Below are 18,505 nucleotides of genomic sequence, written 5' to 3' on the forward strand. Positions count from 1 at the left end.
CTAGAATTCAAATTTCAATTGGGCAGCGATCAAGTTTACATGGGCCAGCCCATACAAATGGAACGTTGCATTACCAATATGTTGACTCTTTGAAATAATGCAACAAATACCTATAGAAACTTGGAGATGGTGTTGTAACTTGTTACAATTGGTACGAACTTGTCCACAGAAATAAAAGTACTAACACATGTTAGGAGAGAACTATAATTTCAAAAATACGATATTCATTAACGTGCGTAGATTTATGAAGATATATTCGATCATGTCTTTGGATGCAATAATATCACATCTCAAATGAATGCATATTTCTAGGCCTTCGACGAATTGACACCAATTGCAATTGCAGAGCCTTCGGCGCGATCCAACATGAATAATGAGTTTACGCTTTTTAACTGACAATACGAATATTTAAAGCATTAAATATTTGAAATATTCAATCGATATATATTTTTCATTTCGATTTGAAATAAAATTCGTAAAATTGAGCTGACATAATTTGACACATGGGAAAGCGAGACTGTGCAATGTCCGGTGCAGCAGGTGGCCTAAATCCAAAGGCACCGACTTTCTTCACACCCAAACAACCAGAATCAAACCACCTTCAACAAACAACACAAGAATCAAACTTTCTTCAACCCATTTGCATTATAAAACAATTCTCCAAAGCAAAAAAGGGGAGGGCATTAGCACTTTTCTGGGCCAGGCCGACCCCACATTTTTCCCTTTACTCCCATTTGCATGCATGAAAAAATGGCCAAGGCATCCTCTTTTTTCGAGTGAATGCAGCATAAAAATTAAAAAGTGTTTCTTTTTCACGATAAAATTAAGGTTTCAGGGTCGAATTTTCTGGAGCTGTAATGGCGGAAGTTCCTGTCGATTTTGAGGTGGAGATAGAGAGAGAAAATGGAGCTGATGGATTGAAGAAGAGTGAGGGCAGCAATGGGGTTTCGGGGGATCATTGCAGGTTGAGATATTCAGGTAATACTCATTGTTTCAGAGAAGAAGATGATTTTTTAGCTGAGATTTTGTCTAGGGATTTTGTTTGTGTTTTGGGATGTACAACTTGCGGAAGCTCAGGGTACAATGCCCTGTTGAGTGTTGAGTATATGTTTCCCCTGCTACTTTTATTCTTGAATTTTTAGATGATTTATCCAATTAATCATTTGATAATAGTAGTTGCTTAGGAGTTGAGACCAGGCTTTAAAGGAATAGCTTCACTTAGGAGGTTAGGTAGTTTGTGAGGCATTGTCAAGCCAGGGATTTTCACTTTATTTCCGTATACAATTAAACGAGACAAGGCGGCTCTAATCCGGCCAAAGGTGTGGACTAGATGCTCAGTACTTTCAGGCTCCATAACTTAGCGTTAGCTCCTTTTCGCTTAGCTTCGGGGGGACTTGCAAAAGCAGGACTACCCCGAATGATTGACATTTTATACAACGCAAGAAAAGTTTCATGAATTTCACATTTTGGGGATTTTGTAAACCTATTGGCTGCTAGTGATTTAATAAGTCTACTCTGGAAGCTATTAATGGCATTGAATTAGATGGAAACTGAAATCATGAAGAACTTTTAAGAAGACTTTCCCTTTTTAAAGAGTCCACATGGTCTATGCTGGTTATTGTGCTACTTCAATTTAGTAGTTGCAATACCGGAAATATGAAGGTAGGTGTAACTGTATTGCTATCACCATAGGCCGGTTTTAGGCCTTGAACGGTATCTGAGATGAGGGTATAGTGAAAAGGACTAGACAGTCTCAAGAAATTGAAGGGAATGGGTGTTTTCAATAATGGAGATGCCGCATATTAGGGATTTGGAGCCGACACTTCATTTTATGCTGTATAAATTATTCATGGCCGAGAACTGTATTATTGTAATTTATATATCCTGAAAATTTCTCTGTGTCCCTTCGTTTTGAGTTATAGATTACTGCAAAATATCCCATTTTATTTTCTTATGTTTTTTTTTGTGCACTGTGTTTGAACGAGTTTTTTGTGCATCCATTTCCTGTTATGTCTGATCTGCATTGCTTAGGATCGGTTGACAGGAATCTTCTCAGCAAGAAATCTGGACGCATGGAGAAGTTGGCAGAACAGCATTCAGATCCCACGTCCAGAAAGCTTAGCACAATTGAGAAAAAGAAACATGAGCACTCTATAGTCTTGGCAAAACAGTTTTTCGATAAAAACGTGCTCTCTAAAAGGAAGGTTGATTCTTGATTGTGATATGAGATTTTTTGTGATGTCTGTATATCAGATTTTGATTTCTACCATCGAATTTCAAAAATATTTGATAGCTACTTTTGACAGCTTAAAATGTTGCTACGGCTGGCCACCGTTCAGAAAGATGGAACTGTAAAACTCGACGTTCCCGGAGATATTAGTGTTAGCAACCAACAACTTGATTTTGGTACCAAAGATACATATTGTGGAGATGGAGATAAAGAAGCTGGAGATGCAAGATTGCTACCTCCTCTTCAGATTGTAATGCTAATCGTTGGGACAAGGGGAGACGTCCAACCGTTTGTTGCCATTGGAAAACGTTTACAGGTTGCTGGAATGATTCTCTTACTATGCATGCCTCCATACGAGTTCTTACTTCAACCATTCTTCTAGCTTAAGTTTATTAATTTTCATCTATTTTTACTCCATATTTCCCCCCCGTAGAAGTCTCCTTTGAACAATTGATGCTGAATTTTGTTGGCAGGCAGATGGTCATAGGGTACGACTTGCCACTCACTCGAATTTCAAGGACTTTGTGTTGACATCTGGATTGGAATTTTATCCTCTCGGTGGAGACCCGAAAGTCCTTGCTGCTTGTGAGTTCTTAATTAGGAATATATTCATTTCTCGCCTTTCCAATTGTCAGCTCTCCAAGTTGTTTATGATAGATGGTTTTCGTATAGACTAATTAATGTAATGTACACTGGTATTCTTTTTTTGCAGACATGGTTAAGAATAAAGGCTTCTTGCCATCGGGACCTTCTGAAATACAAATTCAAAGAAGCCAAATAAAAGAAATCATTTTCTCCCTGCACCAAGCATGTAAGGCTCCTGATCCCGATACCGATATCCCTTTCAAGGCAAATGCAATAATTGCCAACCCTCCTGCGTACGGTAAGACACGACGCATATCCCATTCGGCTTAGTTTCATATATTTTTCCTTCGATACAAATAAACTGTTCATGCTTGTTAACCTGGATTGAGTCGATGATGCTTTGGATACAATAATTCTCATTTTTCACATAACATTTGCAAGGCGTATTTGTCTGATTAAGTGCAGAACTTCTTGCTCAGGACATACACATGTTTCCGAGGCACTTGATGTACCGCTGCACATAATTTTCACTATGCCATGGACGTAAGTGTGTCGTGCATTTCTCTATCCTCAGCCCCCTTCATTCTAGCAGTTATGTTGCACCAAAATGTAGGAGGTCATTCCGGAAATTATCGATATATTATTCACTGTATTTTTCCCCCATGCTTGCACACAGACCAACAAGTGAATTTCCACATCCTCTTTCTCGTGTAAAGCAACCGGTTGCATATAAAGTGAGCTAGTAGATCATATACCTTACTACTGATCCGACACAATATCACAAACTCATTGGCTTTTTTTCTTGCAGTTATCCTACCAAATTGTCGACGGTTTAATCTGGCTGGGAATACGTGATATGATAAACGAGTTCAGGAAGAAAGAACTAAAATTGAGGCCTGTTACATATCTAAGCAATTCTCATAGTTCTCCTCCTGACATTCCTTATGCATACATTTGGAGTCCCCACCTCGTTCCTAAACCAAAAGGCGAGTTCTCTCTGTCCCTATTCTCTATGCATATTTTTAGAATGGAGACTCGTTTTTTAATATTCAGCTAAAATTACGTGTGTTGTGCTTATCTTTCTGAGTCTGCAGACTGGGGGCCAAAGATTGATGTGGTGGGCTTTTGTTTCCTCGACCTCGCTTCAAATTACGTACCTCCAGATTCACTAGTGAATTGGCTTAATGATGGTAAAAAGCCTATCTACATTGGATTTGGAAGTCTTGTAAGTATCTATCATGTTGTTTTTCTTCCTGTTTTATTTATTTATTTTGTTTTTTGCAATCTAAGGAAAGAAGACTGCCATATTGCACTTCCATTTTTTCATTCTCTCGTCTGTTTAATGTCCGATTTCTTGGTCTCTAGAAAAGCAATGCCCTTGGTTCAGTCATAGTTCAGCTTATTGAGGGCTGGGGCCATTTGAGATCGCTGATCTAAAATTCTTCAAGAAATTTTGCTTAGTTCTCGAATACTGATATCTTTATACAAAATATCGAAACTCCATCTGTTTTTCTGTTTGTCAGCCTGTGGAAGAGCCTGAAAAAATGACTCAGATAATTGTTCGAGCTCTTGAAATCACCGAACAGCGCGGTATCATTAACAAAGGCTGGGGCGGCTTGGGAAACTGTATGTTCTCTTTATGTTCCAATAAACAAAATGATCTCGTCTGATAATTATCTTTACCCTCAGTGGCAGAGACGAAAGACTTCGTCTACTTACTGGATAACTGCCCCCACGATTGGTTGTTTACTCGATGTGCAGCTGTGGTAAGTCATTTTGTGCATTTATCCAAGTTTCTGCAGTGCTCCCAAGTTTTTTGCATATGTTGTGGCTCTCCCAGCTTGTTGGGTACATGTTGATGGCACGACACTAGGCGATCTAATTTGGCTTTTGTTGCACGTACTGGAGGTTCACCATGGAGGCGCTGGAACAACGGCTGCTGGTCTTAAAGCTGCTGTAATTGCATTCTTTCTCGCGCTACTCAAGAATTCGTGCATTTGCTATCCTTTCTCATATGCTTTTCTTACTGCCTTGTAGTGCCCAACGACGGTTATACCATTCTTCGGAGACCAACCATTTTGGGGAGAGCAGGTACATGCCAGAGGAGTGGGTCCTGAACCAATCCCCGTCGACCAATTCACATTGGACAAATTGGTTTCCGCCATCCGGTTCATGCTAGATCCCGAGGTATCAAGAATTTTTCTCCGTTAATAGTAGTATCTAATTTCGCGAATCTTGATGGTTTGTCGTGCGCAAGGCCTATTGACTAGATAAACGCTAGGCATATTCGATTAGATTCTTGTTTATATTTATAAGCCTAGAAAGTATAACCGGTTGGCTTAGTTAGTTGGTAGAGTGACGACCTTATGATTCAAAATTCATGTTCCCCATGAGTAATGTGTCATTTGGCGCAGGTAAAAAGGCAGGCCGAAGAACTTGCAAGAGCGATGGAACACGAAGACGGTGTTACGGGAGCTGTGCAAGCTTTCTATAAACATTTTCCACGCGAGAGTCTAGAGGCGAAGCCTGAGAAGCCCCGCCCTCGTTCCCGCTCGTTTCCTTTCAGGTGTTGCTTCAATTGTTCGACTGCCTGAAGGCAATCATCCCAGCTTCACACATTAAGAGATTTCGATTGCAAATAGTGCTTCGTCTGCTCATGCTCGTTGGCAGTAGCCGGGGTTCTTATAAACTCCGACATTATTGAAAAATCGAAGCTGCCAGTCCCTAGCTATAGATATAAGATGCCAGTATTGTTGATGATGAATTATTGTCTGGAAATAGTGTCTTTGTTGATTATGAATGTGGCCATATTTCTACTGATAATCAGCTTACTTTTAAGTATCAGCTTCCCTTTCTAATATAGCTACTTCAAAATTATTTTGGTAAAACATCATTTATTTTAATAGTTCAAATTGTAATTCTCTAGTGGAAATTTTGAATATGCAATAGTTTTCAGTTCTTAAATCATGAAAACTTATATGGTTAATTCATTATTTTGGTGTTTAGTGTATTAAGTGGAGTACTTAAAATACATAAAAGAGGTAATAAAATAAGAAATAATAAAGAGTAATTTTTTGCCAAAATAAAAAATGAGTTATATAGCTTGAGACATCCTTCAACAGTGGAAAGCTAAAATCATAATCCCAGAACCTCAAACAGAGTTTCAATTCATCAACAGAAACACAACTCCAACCAATGGAAACACATACCTCAACTACTGACCTCGCACCCTCTTCCACAGCTTCAACCACTCCACCATCGTCGCCGCCGCGCTCACGAACTTCGGATTCACGGACCCCAGCCGCTCCTTCACGGCCGCAGCGATCTCCGCCACGCAGTCCTCCGCCGTCACAGACGTCTCCGACAGCCTCAGCGACTGGAAGAACGGGACGACGTCCTCCATAAGCTTCACGCCTTCCCACTCCTTCTTCAAGCTCTCTATCGCGTTGCCTCGCTCCTGCCTCCACACGTACGGGATCCCGCTCTTCACGCCGAGCCTCAGGTGGTCGCAGATGACCTTAACGCACATCCCGGTCCATATATCCTCGACCGTCTCCCACCTCAGGTTCCCCTCCTTCGCCAGCCGAAACGCCGGCGTCAGTGCAGGCCCGACCAGCTCAGCGTTGAACGCGATGTTGATCCCGCTCACGGGCAGCATAGACCTTGCTGGCACTGTCAGAACCGCATCGACGTACCGAGTATTCTTCAACGAAGGCTTCAGTGCCTGCGTAGGTGCGTCAAAGTCGGCCAGGTTGAGCCACAGCCCACATGAGAGGCCGCATTCTACTCCACTTCGTAAACTGAAAGGATAGCCCCGGACAAAATCAGCCCCCTCGCAGTAAGGATCGTAGAGAGTGTTGAAGAAGAAAGGAGTGGCTGGGGTCGAGAGATTGATGATATGCTGCGATATCGGATCAATCAACTCCCCCCTGCTGTTCTTGGCAGGGACACAGTCATCATCAACCGAGATGATGTATTTCTTACGCGACACAAGATAGCCAAAGTAGCGGCAAGCATAGCCAGCGAAAGAAATACTACCCGCTGACAAGCCAACAACTCTATCAATGTCGGACTTTGTATAGACGTGCAGGTTGAATCCACCGGGAATCTTGAGTTCCTCTTTTAGTTCGGGATCCTTGACGACTATTAGGTGGAAATTCGAAAAGAACGGTCTCCATGCTTCCATGAACGATGTGAGATCAGACTGAATAGCGCCAATGACAATGTCCACCTCGTCATTTTTAATGATAACCTCAGACATTGTTTCAGGATTCTAGTAAAGCAACAATCGAATATAACGAGCAATATCTCAGGTGATGGCAAATTTCCAGCTTTCCTCAAAATCTCTCAGAGCATCCTGCCAGGATTCGGGAGATAAATAAATGCACCAATCGAAATCAAAGAACATGGTTTATTGACGAGATAACTCACTAGTTGGAAGAACAGGAACCAGGGGTTGTCGGATATTAAGTGACTCAATGAAAGAAAGGACTTCTTCTTTACCCGTTGCGATGAATAACTTCAAAATCTTCTCATTCAATTTTCCAGCTATTAATATCCTCTACCAGTTAAAAATAAATTTTAGCTAAGAATCTATAGCAAGATGGTAGAAATCAGATGATCATGCATAAATGTTATACATTGAACTCGACAAAGAAGAAAGTCATCATAGGTTCCATTATCAGATTCATCGAGTTGTTTCTCAACACATTTTATAAAGTTGATTATACCAATCAGGAACTCAAGATGGTGAGTGATAGAAAAGAAAATAATAAACACATTACACTCAGTCGAATATGAGATTGAGAACTGAGGCTATTTCCTATCATGTTATGCATCAATAACTCTTGACTTCTACAAGACTCATCGCTGATATGTCAGAGCAAGTAGAATTAAGTCGCAACTGAACGAAAGATACGAGAAATGTAAATTCTGAACTTTGGCTAGTCGACACACGCACTACACAGGCATACACGCCCGAGATTTCTTTGCAAGAGCTCATCCCATTTTCAATAAACAACAAAGGAAAGGGAAGGACAGCCGTGTACACACACTAAACGTTTCTAATCGCACGCCACATGTTATTTCAGCCAGTGTTTCAACACAATACTTTGAAATTCTTTAGATCATAAATAACCATTTCCGCAGTTCTAGCTTAGTGATCATAAAATTCTATTGAGGTAAGCTAATCAATTTGATGCTTTGCATTTCAACATCACTCTCCTTTGAAGCAGAATTCGTAGCTCAGATAATATTTACTTTTATTGCTATTAAAAATTTAAAACCACCATAGATAACAATATTCCACAGCTCCAAATCAAATTTCACCTTAAGCTAAATTCATCAGCATAATCAAATCCATTTCCATTCCTTCCTAATAATCTTAGTATTTAACTAAAATCCCAATAAATATTCAAAACAAACAATTAGACCCAAATTCACACACAAAACTAACATCCAAAACACTTCCATCCAAAAAAACCCCCAAAAAGATCAAAATTTTATTTCTTCAGAATATCAAAAAACGCAACGCGGATACACAAAATCAGGACGGATCATACACAATACCTGGAAGAGATCAAGAAGAATATGGTCGGGGACGAAGGAGAGATCGGAAATTCGAGAGAAATTAAGGACAGCAGAGTCAATTGCGAGTGAAAGAAGAGTGGGCGGATTTCTCATTCATATACCGATTGATTTTGATCGTGCTCTCTCCGTCTCTTGCGCTCTCAGTTTAATTGGGCTTTGATTAAAAAATATATGGCTTGAGGGAGAATTAAAGGTGCCATGTTTTCACCGTCACCCTCTGGAATCGACAGATCTGTAAGAAAAAATCAAGAAAATGTTCAATATTGGGCCGACCAAAGCATTAGATAATAACACTAAATTCTGTAAAATCGTATAATTATATTAATAAAACTAATGGACTATTAAAAAATGGTGGTGTTAAGTATGTTGTCATATGATGTAAGTAGCGTAGATTTATTCATTTTTTTTACTTTGTCTTTAATAAGAAAAAAAAATGTTACCATTGTCAATGAATAAGGAAATTATTTTTAAAATAAATTAGGCATATATGTATTTAGTTATGTCATAGCAAAACACAATCTTATTGCCCCAGAACAACACCCAAAGATTATTTTTAGACAATATGAAGGTCATTCTTAGACTGTTTTATATCATGATAGTAAGCATAACCTAAAATGGTTTAAAAATGACATCCGCATTTTTCAAATTCGAATTTTATAAAATGACATAAAACAAACCAAGCATGACCTATAATAAACTAACAATGTCTTACAATGACTTAAAACAAGCTAACTATGACGAGTTTAACAGTTCAGTTTTTAAAATTAGTTCGACATTGATTATAAGTCTATATGTATTTATTTATATGGTTGGATAAAATTTCATGTTATTGTGTAATTATAAGTGGTGCATTTGCACAATTAATTACTAGTATGAATATACGTATTGACTTTGAAAAAATATTGTGAACTTTGATCCACATTAAAATCTATGGAATGGGCAAATTTATTGTCCAATTTTTATCGACTAGTGACTTTAGATTTAAGACTTGATACACTAAAATAATGAATATAGTATAAGTTTTGGAGATTCATAAGTTACAGAGGTTATATGTGTGTAAATTTGATTGTTTGCGCAGTTAATTTTCAGTGACATTATAAATATACACATGACACACGATTTTTCAAGAAACGACGATTCAAACTATGTATTATATAGAAAAAGAAAAAAAAAACAGCATGCTTAAAGCCGCTGAGCATACTAATGTAAGGTAATCCACATATTATGATTCACATTATACAATGGAATCAAAATAGTACTTAAAAATAATTACTTGCATTTTCACTTGAAAAAAACCTAGTAAAGCTTTAAAAAATGAGAGGAGAAAAAAATGTTGACTCTTCATCATATACCTCAATGCCCTATACATAAGTGTGTGGATATCTTTAGGTTGAAGAAATCTTGATCTTCCAATGGTGAAAACATAAGTGTTTGATCAAAATGATTCACCTACTTGATCTCCCAAAAAAGCCATTTATGAATAAGATAAGATGCAATGGTGCTTAGCTTCTCCATGTTGTTGCTTCATTTCAATGGCCCTCATCGATGCTCCCCCCGCGGGTAGGGCGTTGTAGCTCGTTGATGTGGGGGACGTCGTCGTCTCCACCGTCCCAGTTCTCATCATCGCTACTCGAGCTAAACTGGTCGAGGTCGAGGTTGAGGTCGTACTTGGGGTATTGTTGAATGGGAAGAGGGAGAGGCAACTCGTCATCATCTGATGACGAGTAGCTTCTTCTTGATTCGACCTTCCCCGGTTTCTTGTTATTGCTTTTTGTTTCCGAGCGGCTCTTTATCTTCTCTACTTTCGGCTTTGCTTCCTCTGCCTCTGAGCCAGAGTAATCCTCGTCTGAGCTATAATCAGATTGCTCGTGTTTTATAGGTTCGGGTTGTTTTTGTTCTTCCTCCTCCTCGTCGGATTCCTCCTCACTTTCTGAGGAACTATCCTCATGTTTATGGCCCTCTCCACCGGCTTTTGATGGGGCAGGAGCAGGTTCATCTTCGGGGAGAGGTGCCTGAGGAGGTGCCATAGCGAGGAAGCTGATCGCGGCCGATATGTCGCTGATCAAAGGCCTCGCTATCGGCTCCTCCTGGAGGCACATGGCCGCCATTCCGATGGCTTGGTTCAACCCCGTCACCGGGAACCCTTTCCTGAGGAGAGGATCGGCCATGTCCGGGTACTTGGATGGATCCTTGAAGAGTGGGTGTGCCTGTTCAATATACGCACGGTTAGGTCCAATACAAGTAAAGTTTCTTGTTACCGTCTCGTATTTCACTCTATTAATATAAAACTATCAAACACGGCCTGGGCCAACTTCTGGCCAGGCTAGGTCGTGTTTCAAAAATTGGGCTAAGTCCAGTCCAAAAATTACACAAAAGCCCCTCTCATTAGGGTTGTCAAATCAAAATGGAATTCTGGCTCGGCCGAATACTATATTTGGCCGAGCGTCCAATAATTTGACAGATAAGGTTTTGTATAACAAAATTGAAATAGTACAACTATACTTACCCAACTAACCAAGCTCTGCTCTTCCTGTGGCAGCGAGGTATCCAAGGCCTTACGCCCCGTGATGAGCTCGAGCATCACGACTCCAAAACTATACACATCCGACTTAATCGTAAGCTCCCCATTCTTCTCAAATTCAGGGGCGCAATATCCATTGAAACCCGTCATCACGGACATATGCATCTTGTTGTCACCTGCAACGATCTTGGCAAGCCCGTAATCCGAGAGCTTAGGGCTCATCGTGTCGGTGAGGAGCACGTTCGAGGATCTCAAGTCGCGGTATATGACCACGGGGTCCGCCTTCTCGTGCAGGTACTCGAGCCCTGCTGCAATACCGTATGCAATCTTCATCCTCTCAGACCAATTCAACGGTTTCTGCCCATCATGACGGTCTGCACGAGCATAACAATGAAAAAAGCACTCGTTTCAGTCTATCCTATCACTCAAAGTAAACGCCTCGTAAACAATTTTTTTACCAAATAAAAAGCTCTTCAAAGAACCGGACGGCATGTACTCGTACACCATATGCCTCTGCTCGCCTTCGCCACAGTATCCGACCATCTTCACTAGATTCGGGTGGCGAAGGAGACTCAGATTCGAGATATCGAACACGAAGTCCTTGCCTCCGGTGTTCCTCTCAAGTTGCCTTACAGCAACGACCTATTAAGACAGGAAAGTCAAACATATCCTCGTATAAACTGGGGAACCATTATTGATCCTCTTTAAAAATACTGGACTTTACCTCGCCGGATTGGATCGTCCCCTTGAATACTTTCCCGAACCCTCCTTCGCCCAACAGGCATTCCTGGCGGAAGTTCTTGGTGGCGGTGGCGATTTCGCGGAAGGTGAAAGATTTAACGGTGCTGTTATCTTCTTCGAGTTCCACATCATTTCTGCTATCTTCGAATGGATCTTTAAAATCTTGGCTATTAGTCACTGCAAAAAAAAAATTAACAAAGAAACATAGAATGATTTGCTCAACCAAAATGCCTCATTTTCTCCCCCATAAACAAATTGCTTTTTGAGAACAACTTAATTTCTCATCGAAAGCCGTGACTTTATACGTTCCATGCAAAGCTTTCCCGACGAACTAAATTTCTTTTTTTTCTAAGGAATAATATTTGTTTAAACCACTAAATTTGATCAAGTTCTAGTCAGTCTTATAACGTTTGAAATCACAAATAATGTTTTAGTAGTAATTTTTTTTTAAATTGTTTCACTCATATACAAAACAATTTGATAATGTTAAAAACTTAAATTTACAATTTGTTTTTTTATCAGAATTTGACCAAACTTCTAAATTTTGCATGGCATGTAGTGACTTTACACGTCCCATGTCGGGTCCCGTAAAGTAACACAATAAAGGAAAAGGAAAGGATACCGGGAGGGTTGGCTCGCGGGGAGAAATTCTTAGGCTGAGCAACGGGAATATTCTTGGTATCCTCCTCATCGTCGTCGTCCTTGTTTTGAAAACATGGGAAGCAGCTCATGTCGTCTCACTCACAAGCTGACTCTCAAAACAAAACTCTGCTCCTTTTTTTCAAGAATCAAAGGAGCACCAAAAATGAAACGAATTTTCTCCCTCCAAAACACACTCGAGTCTTCCTCCTCCGGCCCACAAAAATTCTTGCTAACTCAATCAAAAGATTGGATTTCTAAAGAGAGAGAGAGAGAAGGCGTGGGGTTATGGGTCCTCCACACCAGAGAAGAATGAAGGACCCCGAAGGAAGGCTGTCGTGGGAAGAAAAGGTGGAAAGGTGGAGGAAAGAAAATCATTTGGAGAAGAAGAGGAATTTGCTGGTTTATTGGGAAGCTGCTTTTTTGGTTGGGTGGGAAACTTTTCCTTGCAATTTGCTCATTCAACACCAGAGATGTTTTAGGACATTTCTGTGGCTTTCTCTCTTCCAATTTCTCTCTCTCTACTTTCCTATTTTTCACACTCTCTCTAATGCTAATGCAAATCACAAAATTTCTAGTACTATTCCATATTGAAGAAAGAAAAATGAGGAGTACATTTGGATTATAAAATTTCTTATTCCTCAAGCCTATTTTTCTCTACATATAGCCATTGTTATTTCCTTTATCTTATGCAAATAAAAATAAAATGGGATATTGGCGTTTAATATCATGGAACTTTAAAAAAGTTGGATTTTTCCCACGAACTTTGAAATTGGCAAATAATATCATGAACTTTACTCCGAGTTTGTTACTTTCCACCAATCAAATAAATTCCCACAAATAATTTTTTTTCGTAATTTCTCGACAATAATTTTGAGAGCTTCAAGTTTTTCAATTTTTGAAGATAGTTTTTCTTGAAGCACACCCTCCAAAATTGTTCTTCAATCTATTAAAATAACATGAATTTTTTTCATTCGTGGAAAAAAACAAACCCTGAATAAAGTTGTGATATTATTTGCCAATTTTAAAATTCATGGGAAAAACACAACTTTTTGAAAGTTCTATGATATTAGATGCCAATATCCCAAATAAAATTGAAGTAAGTTAAGAAATTGAAGTTAAAAAAGCAATAGATGAGGGAAGAACATAAGTAATTAGCTAGATTATACTACCTAGTCCCTGAATGTTTGTCCCATTTTTTTTATTTTCGTCCGTCCCTTAAAGTTTGTCTCATTTCACTTTTTACCATTTTTAGTAGTGGATCTCATATTCCACTAACTCATTACTACTCACATTTTATTATAAAACTACTCCCTTCATCTGCCATTAGGAGTCCCATTCATGGGGGCACGAGTTTCAATAAATGTTAAGAAAAGTAGGTGGAAAAAAGTTAGTGGAATAGATGTCCCACTTGTATATATTAGTTTTAAATGAAATGTGAGTGAAATGAGTTAGTAGAAGGTGTGACTCTATTACCATTTATGGTAAAGTGAACCGAGACTCTTATTTGCGGACGGACTAAAATGGAAAAACGGGACTCCTATCGGACGGAGGGAGTAATATATAAAAGAAGGACCCACAATCCACTAACTTTTTTAATTTACTTTCCATTACATTTCTTAAAATTCGTGTCGGATTAAAGTGGGATAATATTTGGGGGACGGTGCTAGTATTTGAAAAGATGGATAAAAGATTTCAAATGAGGATTTGTAAACTATGAGACTATCTAATACAAGACTCTTAATTAGCATCACCCCAAACATTTGAAAGTATAAACAACATATTTTAAGTGGAACAAGTGTTTCTCCAAGCTCTCTCCATTTCATTGCAGACCAAGTCTATGGTGGGACGACCTCGGCTCGAACTAGCAGTGCACAACACTGCAATTTCCAAAATGGATTGCAAGTCTACACTGTTTACATCTCCCATTCGAGGATCTTGGAACTCCGATAACGGCCTTAATCCCGCGTTCACATCCTTCGCCTGCAACAATTTCAATACATGTCGCCAGTCAGTGACGGGCGCAGAAAAATCACGTTAAGGTGTTAAAAAAAATTCCCAATTTTTTAAAAATGGCACCCTTATGTCCTAAAATGGTTGAAATTAAAAGTTCCCGTCTCCGTCACTGCACGTACCTTTCTTGTGAGCTGGTCCCTGGCGGCGAGGTCAAGGTCGAACACTCTCTGTCCGGACAAGAGCTGCAGTATGACGATGCCGAAGCTGTAGATATCGCTCGAGCAAGTGAGTTTGGCACTGACTATGTATTCGGGGTCCATGTAGCCTATGGTTCCTCGAACATCGGTGAAAACCCTGCTCTCTTCCATCCCCAACATTTTGGCTAGTCCGAAATCCGAAAGCTTCGCTACGAGATCATGACATAAAAGAATGTTTGTCAACTGCAAGAGGAAACACATGATACTGAATTAGGACTAGAAAAGTGATAAATGTGACATAACCAAAAGATGTACTTTTGTACACTAAAATGACAATTAAAAAAAAAGTCAAATTACCTATAAAATCATGAATTTTTAACAGAGTTTGATTTTTCCCGTTAACTTTAAATATAGTATGAAAAGTCATGAATTTTACCAAACTGTGTAAATTTCCCGTCCAACCCGACCCGATAGATTTCCGACACAATTACTTATCCTACGTGGCGCGCCAAAGGCGTGACTTGACAAAACTCCATTGGTTCTGATTATTTCTCTTCTATTTTTGCAATCTCTGACCTTGGACTATCACAGACATACAAGTAGGACAAATGAAAACATACAAATCGAATTCAACATATAAATCAATGTAAACATACAAATCGAATTTAGCATAAAAGTAGCATTAATTCCACAATTTGAATTGAACCCCAAATTTGTCATTTGCCAAGTCACGCTTCTGGCGCGTCACATAAGATAAGTTTGTGTTAGAAATATATCGGGTCGGGTCGGATGAGAAATTTACACAGTTTGATAACATTATTGACTTTTCATGCAACATTTAAAATTCACGAGGAAAATCAAACTACGTTGAAAGTACTACGCAATTATCACTTTTTTAACCTAACTCACTAGAATTTAACCAAATTTCGCAATTTAAATACCTTGATATCTCTATGAACAATGCATCCACTCATGTGATAATGCAAATATTTGAGAGCAGCTGCACAATCCCTCAAAATCCTCACCCTCAATTCCCAAGTCAAGACACATTCTTCACCTGTAAAAGATTCCTCATTAAATAGGACACACACACTATCAAGACAAACAAAAGATTCTACTATCTCCGTTCCTGAAAATTTGTCCCACTTTTCTATTTTCGTCCATCCCCTAAAATTTGTCCCATCCTCATTTTCCACAAACTCATTCCTACTCACATTTTATTATAAAACTAATATATAAAAGTTTGACCCACCTTCCACTAACTATTTCCAACTCACTTTTAATTACATTTCTTAAAACTCGTACCGAGTCAAATCGGGAAAAATTTTGGGGGACGAAGGTAGTACTAAGATTCAAGAAAACCATACTCAAGAGATGCTCAGCAAGATTCCCATTGGGGCAGTATTCATACACCAAATACTGCTGTTCCCCATCGACGCAGCAGCCAAACAGACACACGAGATTCAGGTGCCGAACCCTCGACAGGCCGTCGATCTCTCTGGCGAAGGTGTCGGAAGCGCTGCTCCGGAACAGCTGCTTGATGGCGACGAGCTGGCCGCTGGGCAGCTGGCCGGCGAAGACCTCGCCGGCGCTGCCGCGGCCGAGGTACTTCTTCTCGGGGGTCATGGCGTTTTCGATCTCCTCTATGGAGAATCGGTAGAGGCCTGAGCATTTTGTGATGAGTTCTTTGCTCAGGCCTATATTCTTGTTGTTGTTTTTCCTCTTCTTCTTCTTCGATTTCTGCCTCACACGGTGGAACACCGCGATGACGCCGAGAGCCACCAGAATCGCTGCCACAAGGGCTGCAGCTACGCCGTCTGGTCAAGTTAATGAATGGTGAGATTTCATAACATACGAAGGCCTTTCAGTTTTTGGGATTAAAATCGAATGTCCTTCGAGATATGAGATCGAGGCACGTGAAACTTTTGATTCAGGGAATTTTTGTATTTTTCTCTTATTTTCTCTCTTTTTCTAAAATTCTTTTTCCTCACAAAATACAAGATTGTACCAAACTACTGAACGAGAGATTTTCCTTTGGCGTGCAAACTTTTCATTTTAGAAAATCTTTATATTTTTCGCTTTTTTTTTTTTTTTTTTTTTAAAAAAAATTCTATTCCCTCGAGAAATACAAGAATTGACCAAATTACCAAATGAAAATTTTCAATTTTTTTATAATTTTCTTCCCTCACAAAATACAAGAATTGGCCAAGCTATCCAATATGGGATTTCAGTAAAATTCTCCTAAAATGAAAAAGTTTGTGTGTTTCAATCTCATATATTGGTGGATGAATTTAATCCCAAAAATTGAAAGGCGTGGAAATTTAATCCCAAAATATGAAAGATCTGTTATATTTATAACTAGATTAAGAATATATATAAAATCAAAGAGTAGATCATTATATCTAAAATTGATCTAAATTGCTTAGAATGAGAGTTTTTAGCTTACAATTGAGCTTGATAAATTTCTCTGGATCTGCAAAAGATAAAAAAGGAAATTAGATAGAGATTTTTTGGTTTATTCCAATGTAAAATTTCATAAAATCAATATTTTCACATTAATATAACGTACTCCCTCCGTCCCCTATTACTTGACACGGTTTGACCCGGCACGGTTTTTAAGAAATGTAATGGAAAGTGTGTTGAAAAAGTTGGTGGGATGTGGGTCCTACTTTTAAAGTATTAGTTTTATAATAAATGTGAGTAAAAATGAGTTAGTGGAATATGGGGTCAACTATCAAAAATGGAAAAAGTGAAGTGTGTCAAGTAATGGGGGACGGACCAAAATGGCAAACTGTGTCAAGTAATGGGGGACGGAGGGAGTACTAATTAAATAAAATACGAGATTGAAACATATACCTGCCCCACTCAAACCTGGCAAGCACCTCTCGAGATCACCGCTCTCAATCCCTACCGTCCGATTATTCGTCCCCACCATGATTGCCACGATGACAGCCACGCGGCACACGGACTCTTCCACGTCATTCCTTTCCGCTGCCAAATCATCCAACAATTTCCCAACTTCATTCTCAATGGCTGAGTTACAACTCCCACACGCCTCGTCAAACGAGGTGGGCCCGAAAAGGGAGCACCGGTCCACGACGCTCTTGTCGACACGTGTCAAGTGTAGACTCGAGCATTTGCTGCTCCCGTAGTAGAAGTCGGAGAACCCACACGTGTTGATGGACACGGCCGGCTGCAGCGGGACAGGCCCGCTGCAGTCGCTCCACTGAGATTGTGGGACGAAAATGGCGCCGGACGGATCCCTCGCTGCGCGAAGGGCTAGTCCGTGCGCGAAAAAGGCTAGCGCGTGTTGACAACAACTCGACTTAGGGTAGCCCTTCCAATCGCCGAGCCTCTCGTGGATGTCCATGCATCCACCGATAGGTTTGTAGGGGAATGCAGTGAAGTCTAACCTGCAAGCTGGAAGAAACCTAAAAATCCATCACTGATCCAATTTAAGTACCTTAAAAAAAACTAAAGAAAATAAAAATATAATAATACGGCGAAGACAAAAATTTATTGTCTTTGCCATAAAATAGATATTTTTTTTTACAATTTAAAGAATTGTGACACATAATTAACAAATTAACATCACTTTGATCTTAAGATAGTAACAAAATATTTGAAAAATAAAAATTTTAAAAATGAAAATTTATGATGAATAAAAACCTGGATCTCCTGGTGATGGGAAAGAATGAACTGCAGCATGAAAGAGTGAGATTAGAGTAAAACAAAGGAAATTGAATTTAATGAATCTTTCTTCCATCTTACTAATCATATCACAATTAATTTTATTTATTAATGGAAAGCATTTTCTTTTTTTATAAATTCATGTAATGAACTTATATACCTGTACATAGAGAGATTAGTATAAATTTACTGCTTAGTAATTTGCTCCTGAAGAAATGAACCTAGGAATCATCAAAACATTTTGACACTCAAAAATCCACCCCTTTACTGAAATGTGGGCTCTATACGTGTTTCGAATTAATCAAGAAACCACACATTATTGTAAACTCAGCATTTTGAAATAGGGATCAAATTAAA

At 39.3% G+C, this 18,505-nt stretch overlaps 5 protein-coding genes across 5 annotated transcripts; 1 reads left to right on the forward strand and 4 right to left on the reverse strand.

The window, feature by feature from the left end:
- The first annotated feature begins 641 nt into the window (after nucleotides 1–641).
- Nucleotides 642–5,692, forward strand: LOC125211474 (sterol 3-beta-glucosyltransferase UGT80A2-like). The gene is made up of 14 exons (XM_048111291.2): nucleotides 642–978; nucleotides 2,032–2,204; nucleotides 2,307–2,546; nucleotides 2,704–2,815; nucleotides 2,943–3,113; nucleotides 3,295–3,358; nucleotides 3,492–3,549; nucleotides 3,624–3,801; nucleotides 3,910–4,040; nucleotides 4,339–4,441; nucleotides 4,505–4,581; nucleotides 4,724–4,771; nucleotides 4,853–5,002; nucleotides 5,230–5,692. Exons 1-14 carry the CDS (start codon nucleotides 858–860, stop codon nucleotides 5,407–5,409), a joined length of 1,806 nt encoding a protein of 601 aa, XP_047967248.1. The 5' UTR covers nucleotides 642–857; the 3' UTR covers nucleotides 5,410–5,692.
- Nucleotides 5,693–5,865: 173 nt separating this feature from the next.
- Nucleotides 5,866–7,076, reverse strand: RGP5 (Alpha-1,4-glucan-protein synthase family protein). Its single transcript, XM_089064549.1, has one exon. The coding sequence runs from the start codon at nucleotides 7,074–7,076 to the stop codon at nucleotides 6,030–6,032; it is 1,047 nt and encodes a 348-aa protein (XP_088920675.1). The 3' UTR covers nucleotides 5,866–6,029.
- LOC125201482 (UDP-arabinopyranose mutase) lies at nucleotides 7,032–8,524 on the reverse strand. The gene is made up of 3 exons (XM_089064550.1): nucleotides 8,384–8,524; nucleotides 7,247–7,376; nucleotides 7,032–7,172 (listed from the first exon to the last, which is right to left on the reverse strand). Exons 1-3 carry the CDS (start codon nucleotides 8,495–8,497, stop codon nucleotides 7,153–7,155), a joined length of 264 nt encoding a protein of 87 aa, XP_088920676.1. The 5' UTR covers nucleotides 8,498–8,524; the 3' UTR covers nucleotides 7,032–7,152.
- Nucleotides 8,525–9,571: 1,047 nt separating this feature from the next.
- Nucleotides 9,572–12,697, reverse strand: LOC125202452 (putative serine/threonine-protein kinase PBL25). The gene is made up of 5 exons (XM_048100845.2): nucleotides 12,289–12,697; nucleotides 11,650–11,843; nucleotides 11,384–11,567; nucleotides 10,911–11,299; nucleotides 9,572–10,611 (listed from the first exon to the last, which is right to left on the reverse strand). The coding sequence occupies exons 1-5, from the start codon at nucleotides 12,395–12,397 to the stop codon at nucleotides 9,934–9,936; spliced, it is 1,554 nt and encodes a 517-aa protein (XP_047956802.1). The 5' UTR covers nucleotides 12,398–12,697; the 3' UTR covers nucleotides 9,572–9,933.
- Nucleotides 12,698–14,065: 1,368 nt separating this feature from the next.
- LOC125189379 (putative receptor-like protein kinase At1g11050) lies at nucleotides 14,066–18,224 on the reverse strand. Its single transcript, XM_048086662.2, has 7 exons — nucleotides 18,128–18,224; nucleotides 17,315–17,878; nucleotides 16,905–16,931; nucleotides 15,826–16,275; nucleotides 15,400–15,515; nucleotides 14,441–14,701; nucleotides 14,066–14,288 (listed from the first exon to the last, which is right to left on the reverse strand). Exons 1-7 carry the CDS (start codon nucleotides 18,222–18,224, stop codon nucleotides 14,091–14,093), a joined length of 1,713 nt encoding a protein of 570 aa, XP_047942619.2. The 3' UTR covers nucleotides 14,066–14,090.
- Nucleotides 18,225–18,505: the final 281 nt, after the last annotated feature.

The sequence above is a fragment of the Salvia hispanica genome, chromosome 2 (assembly GCF_029641045.1).
Source record: "Salvia hispanica isolate PSC_SH4W2 chromosome 2, Shi_PSC_v1, whole genome shotgun sequence".
NCBI lineage: Eukaryota > Viridiplantae > Streptophyta > Magnoliopsida > Lamiales > Lamiaceae > Salvia > Salvia hispanica.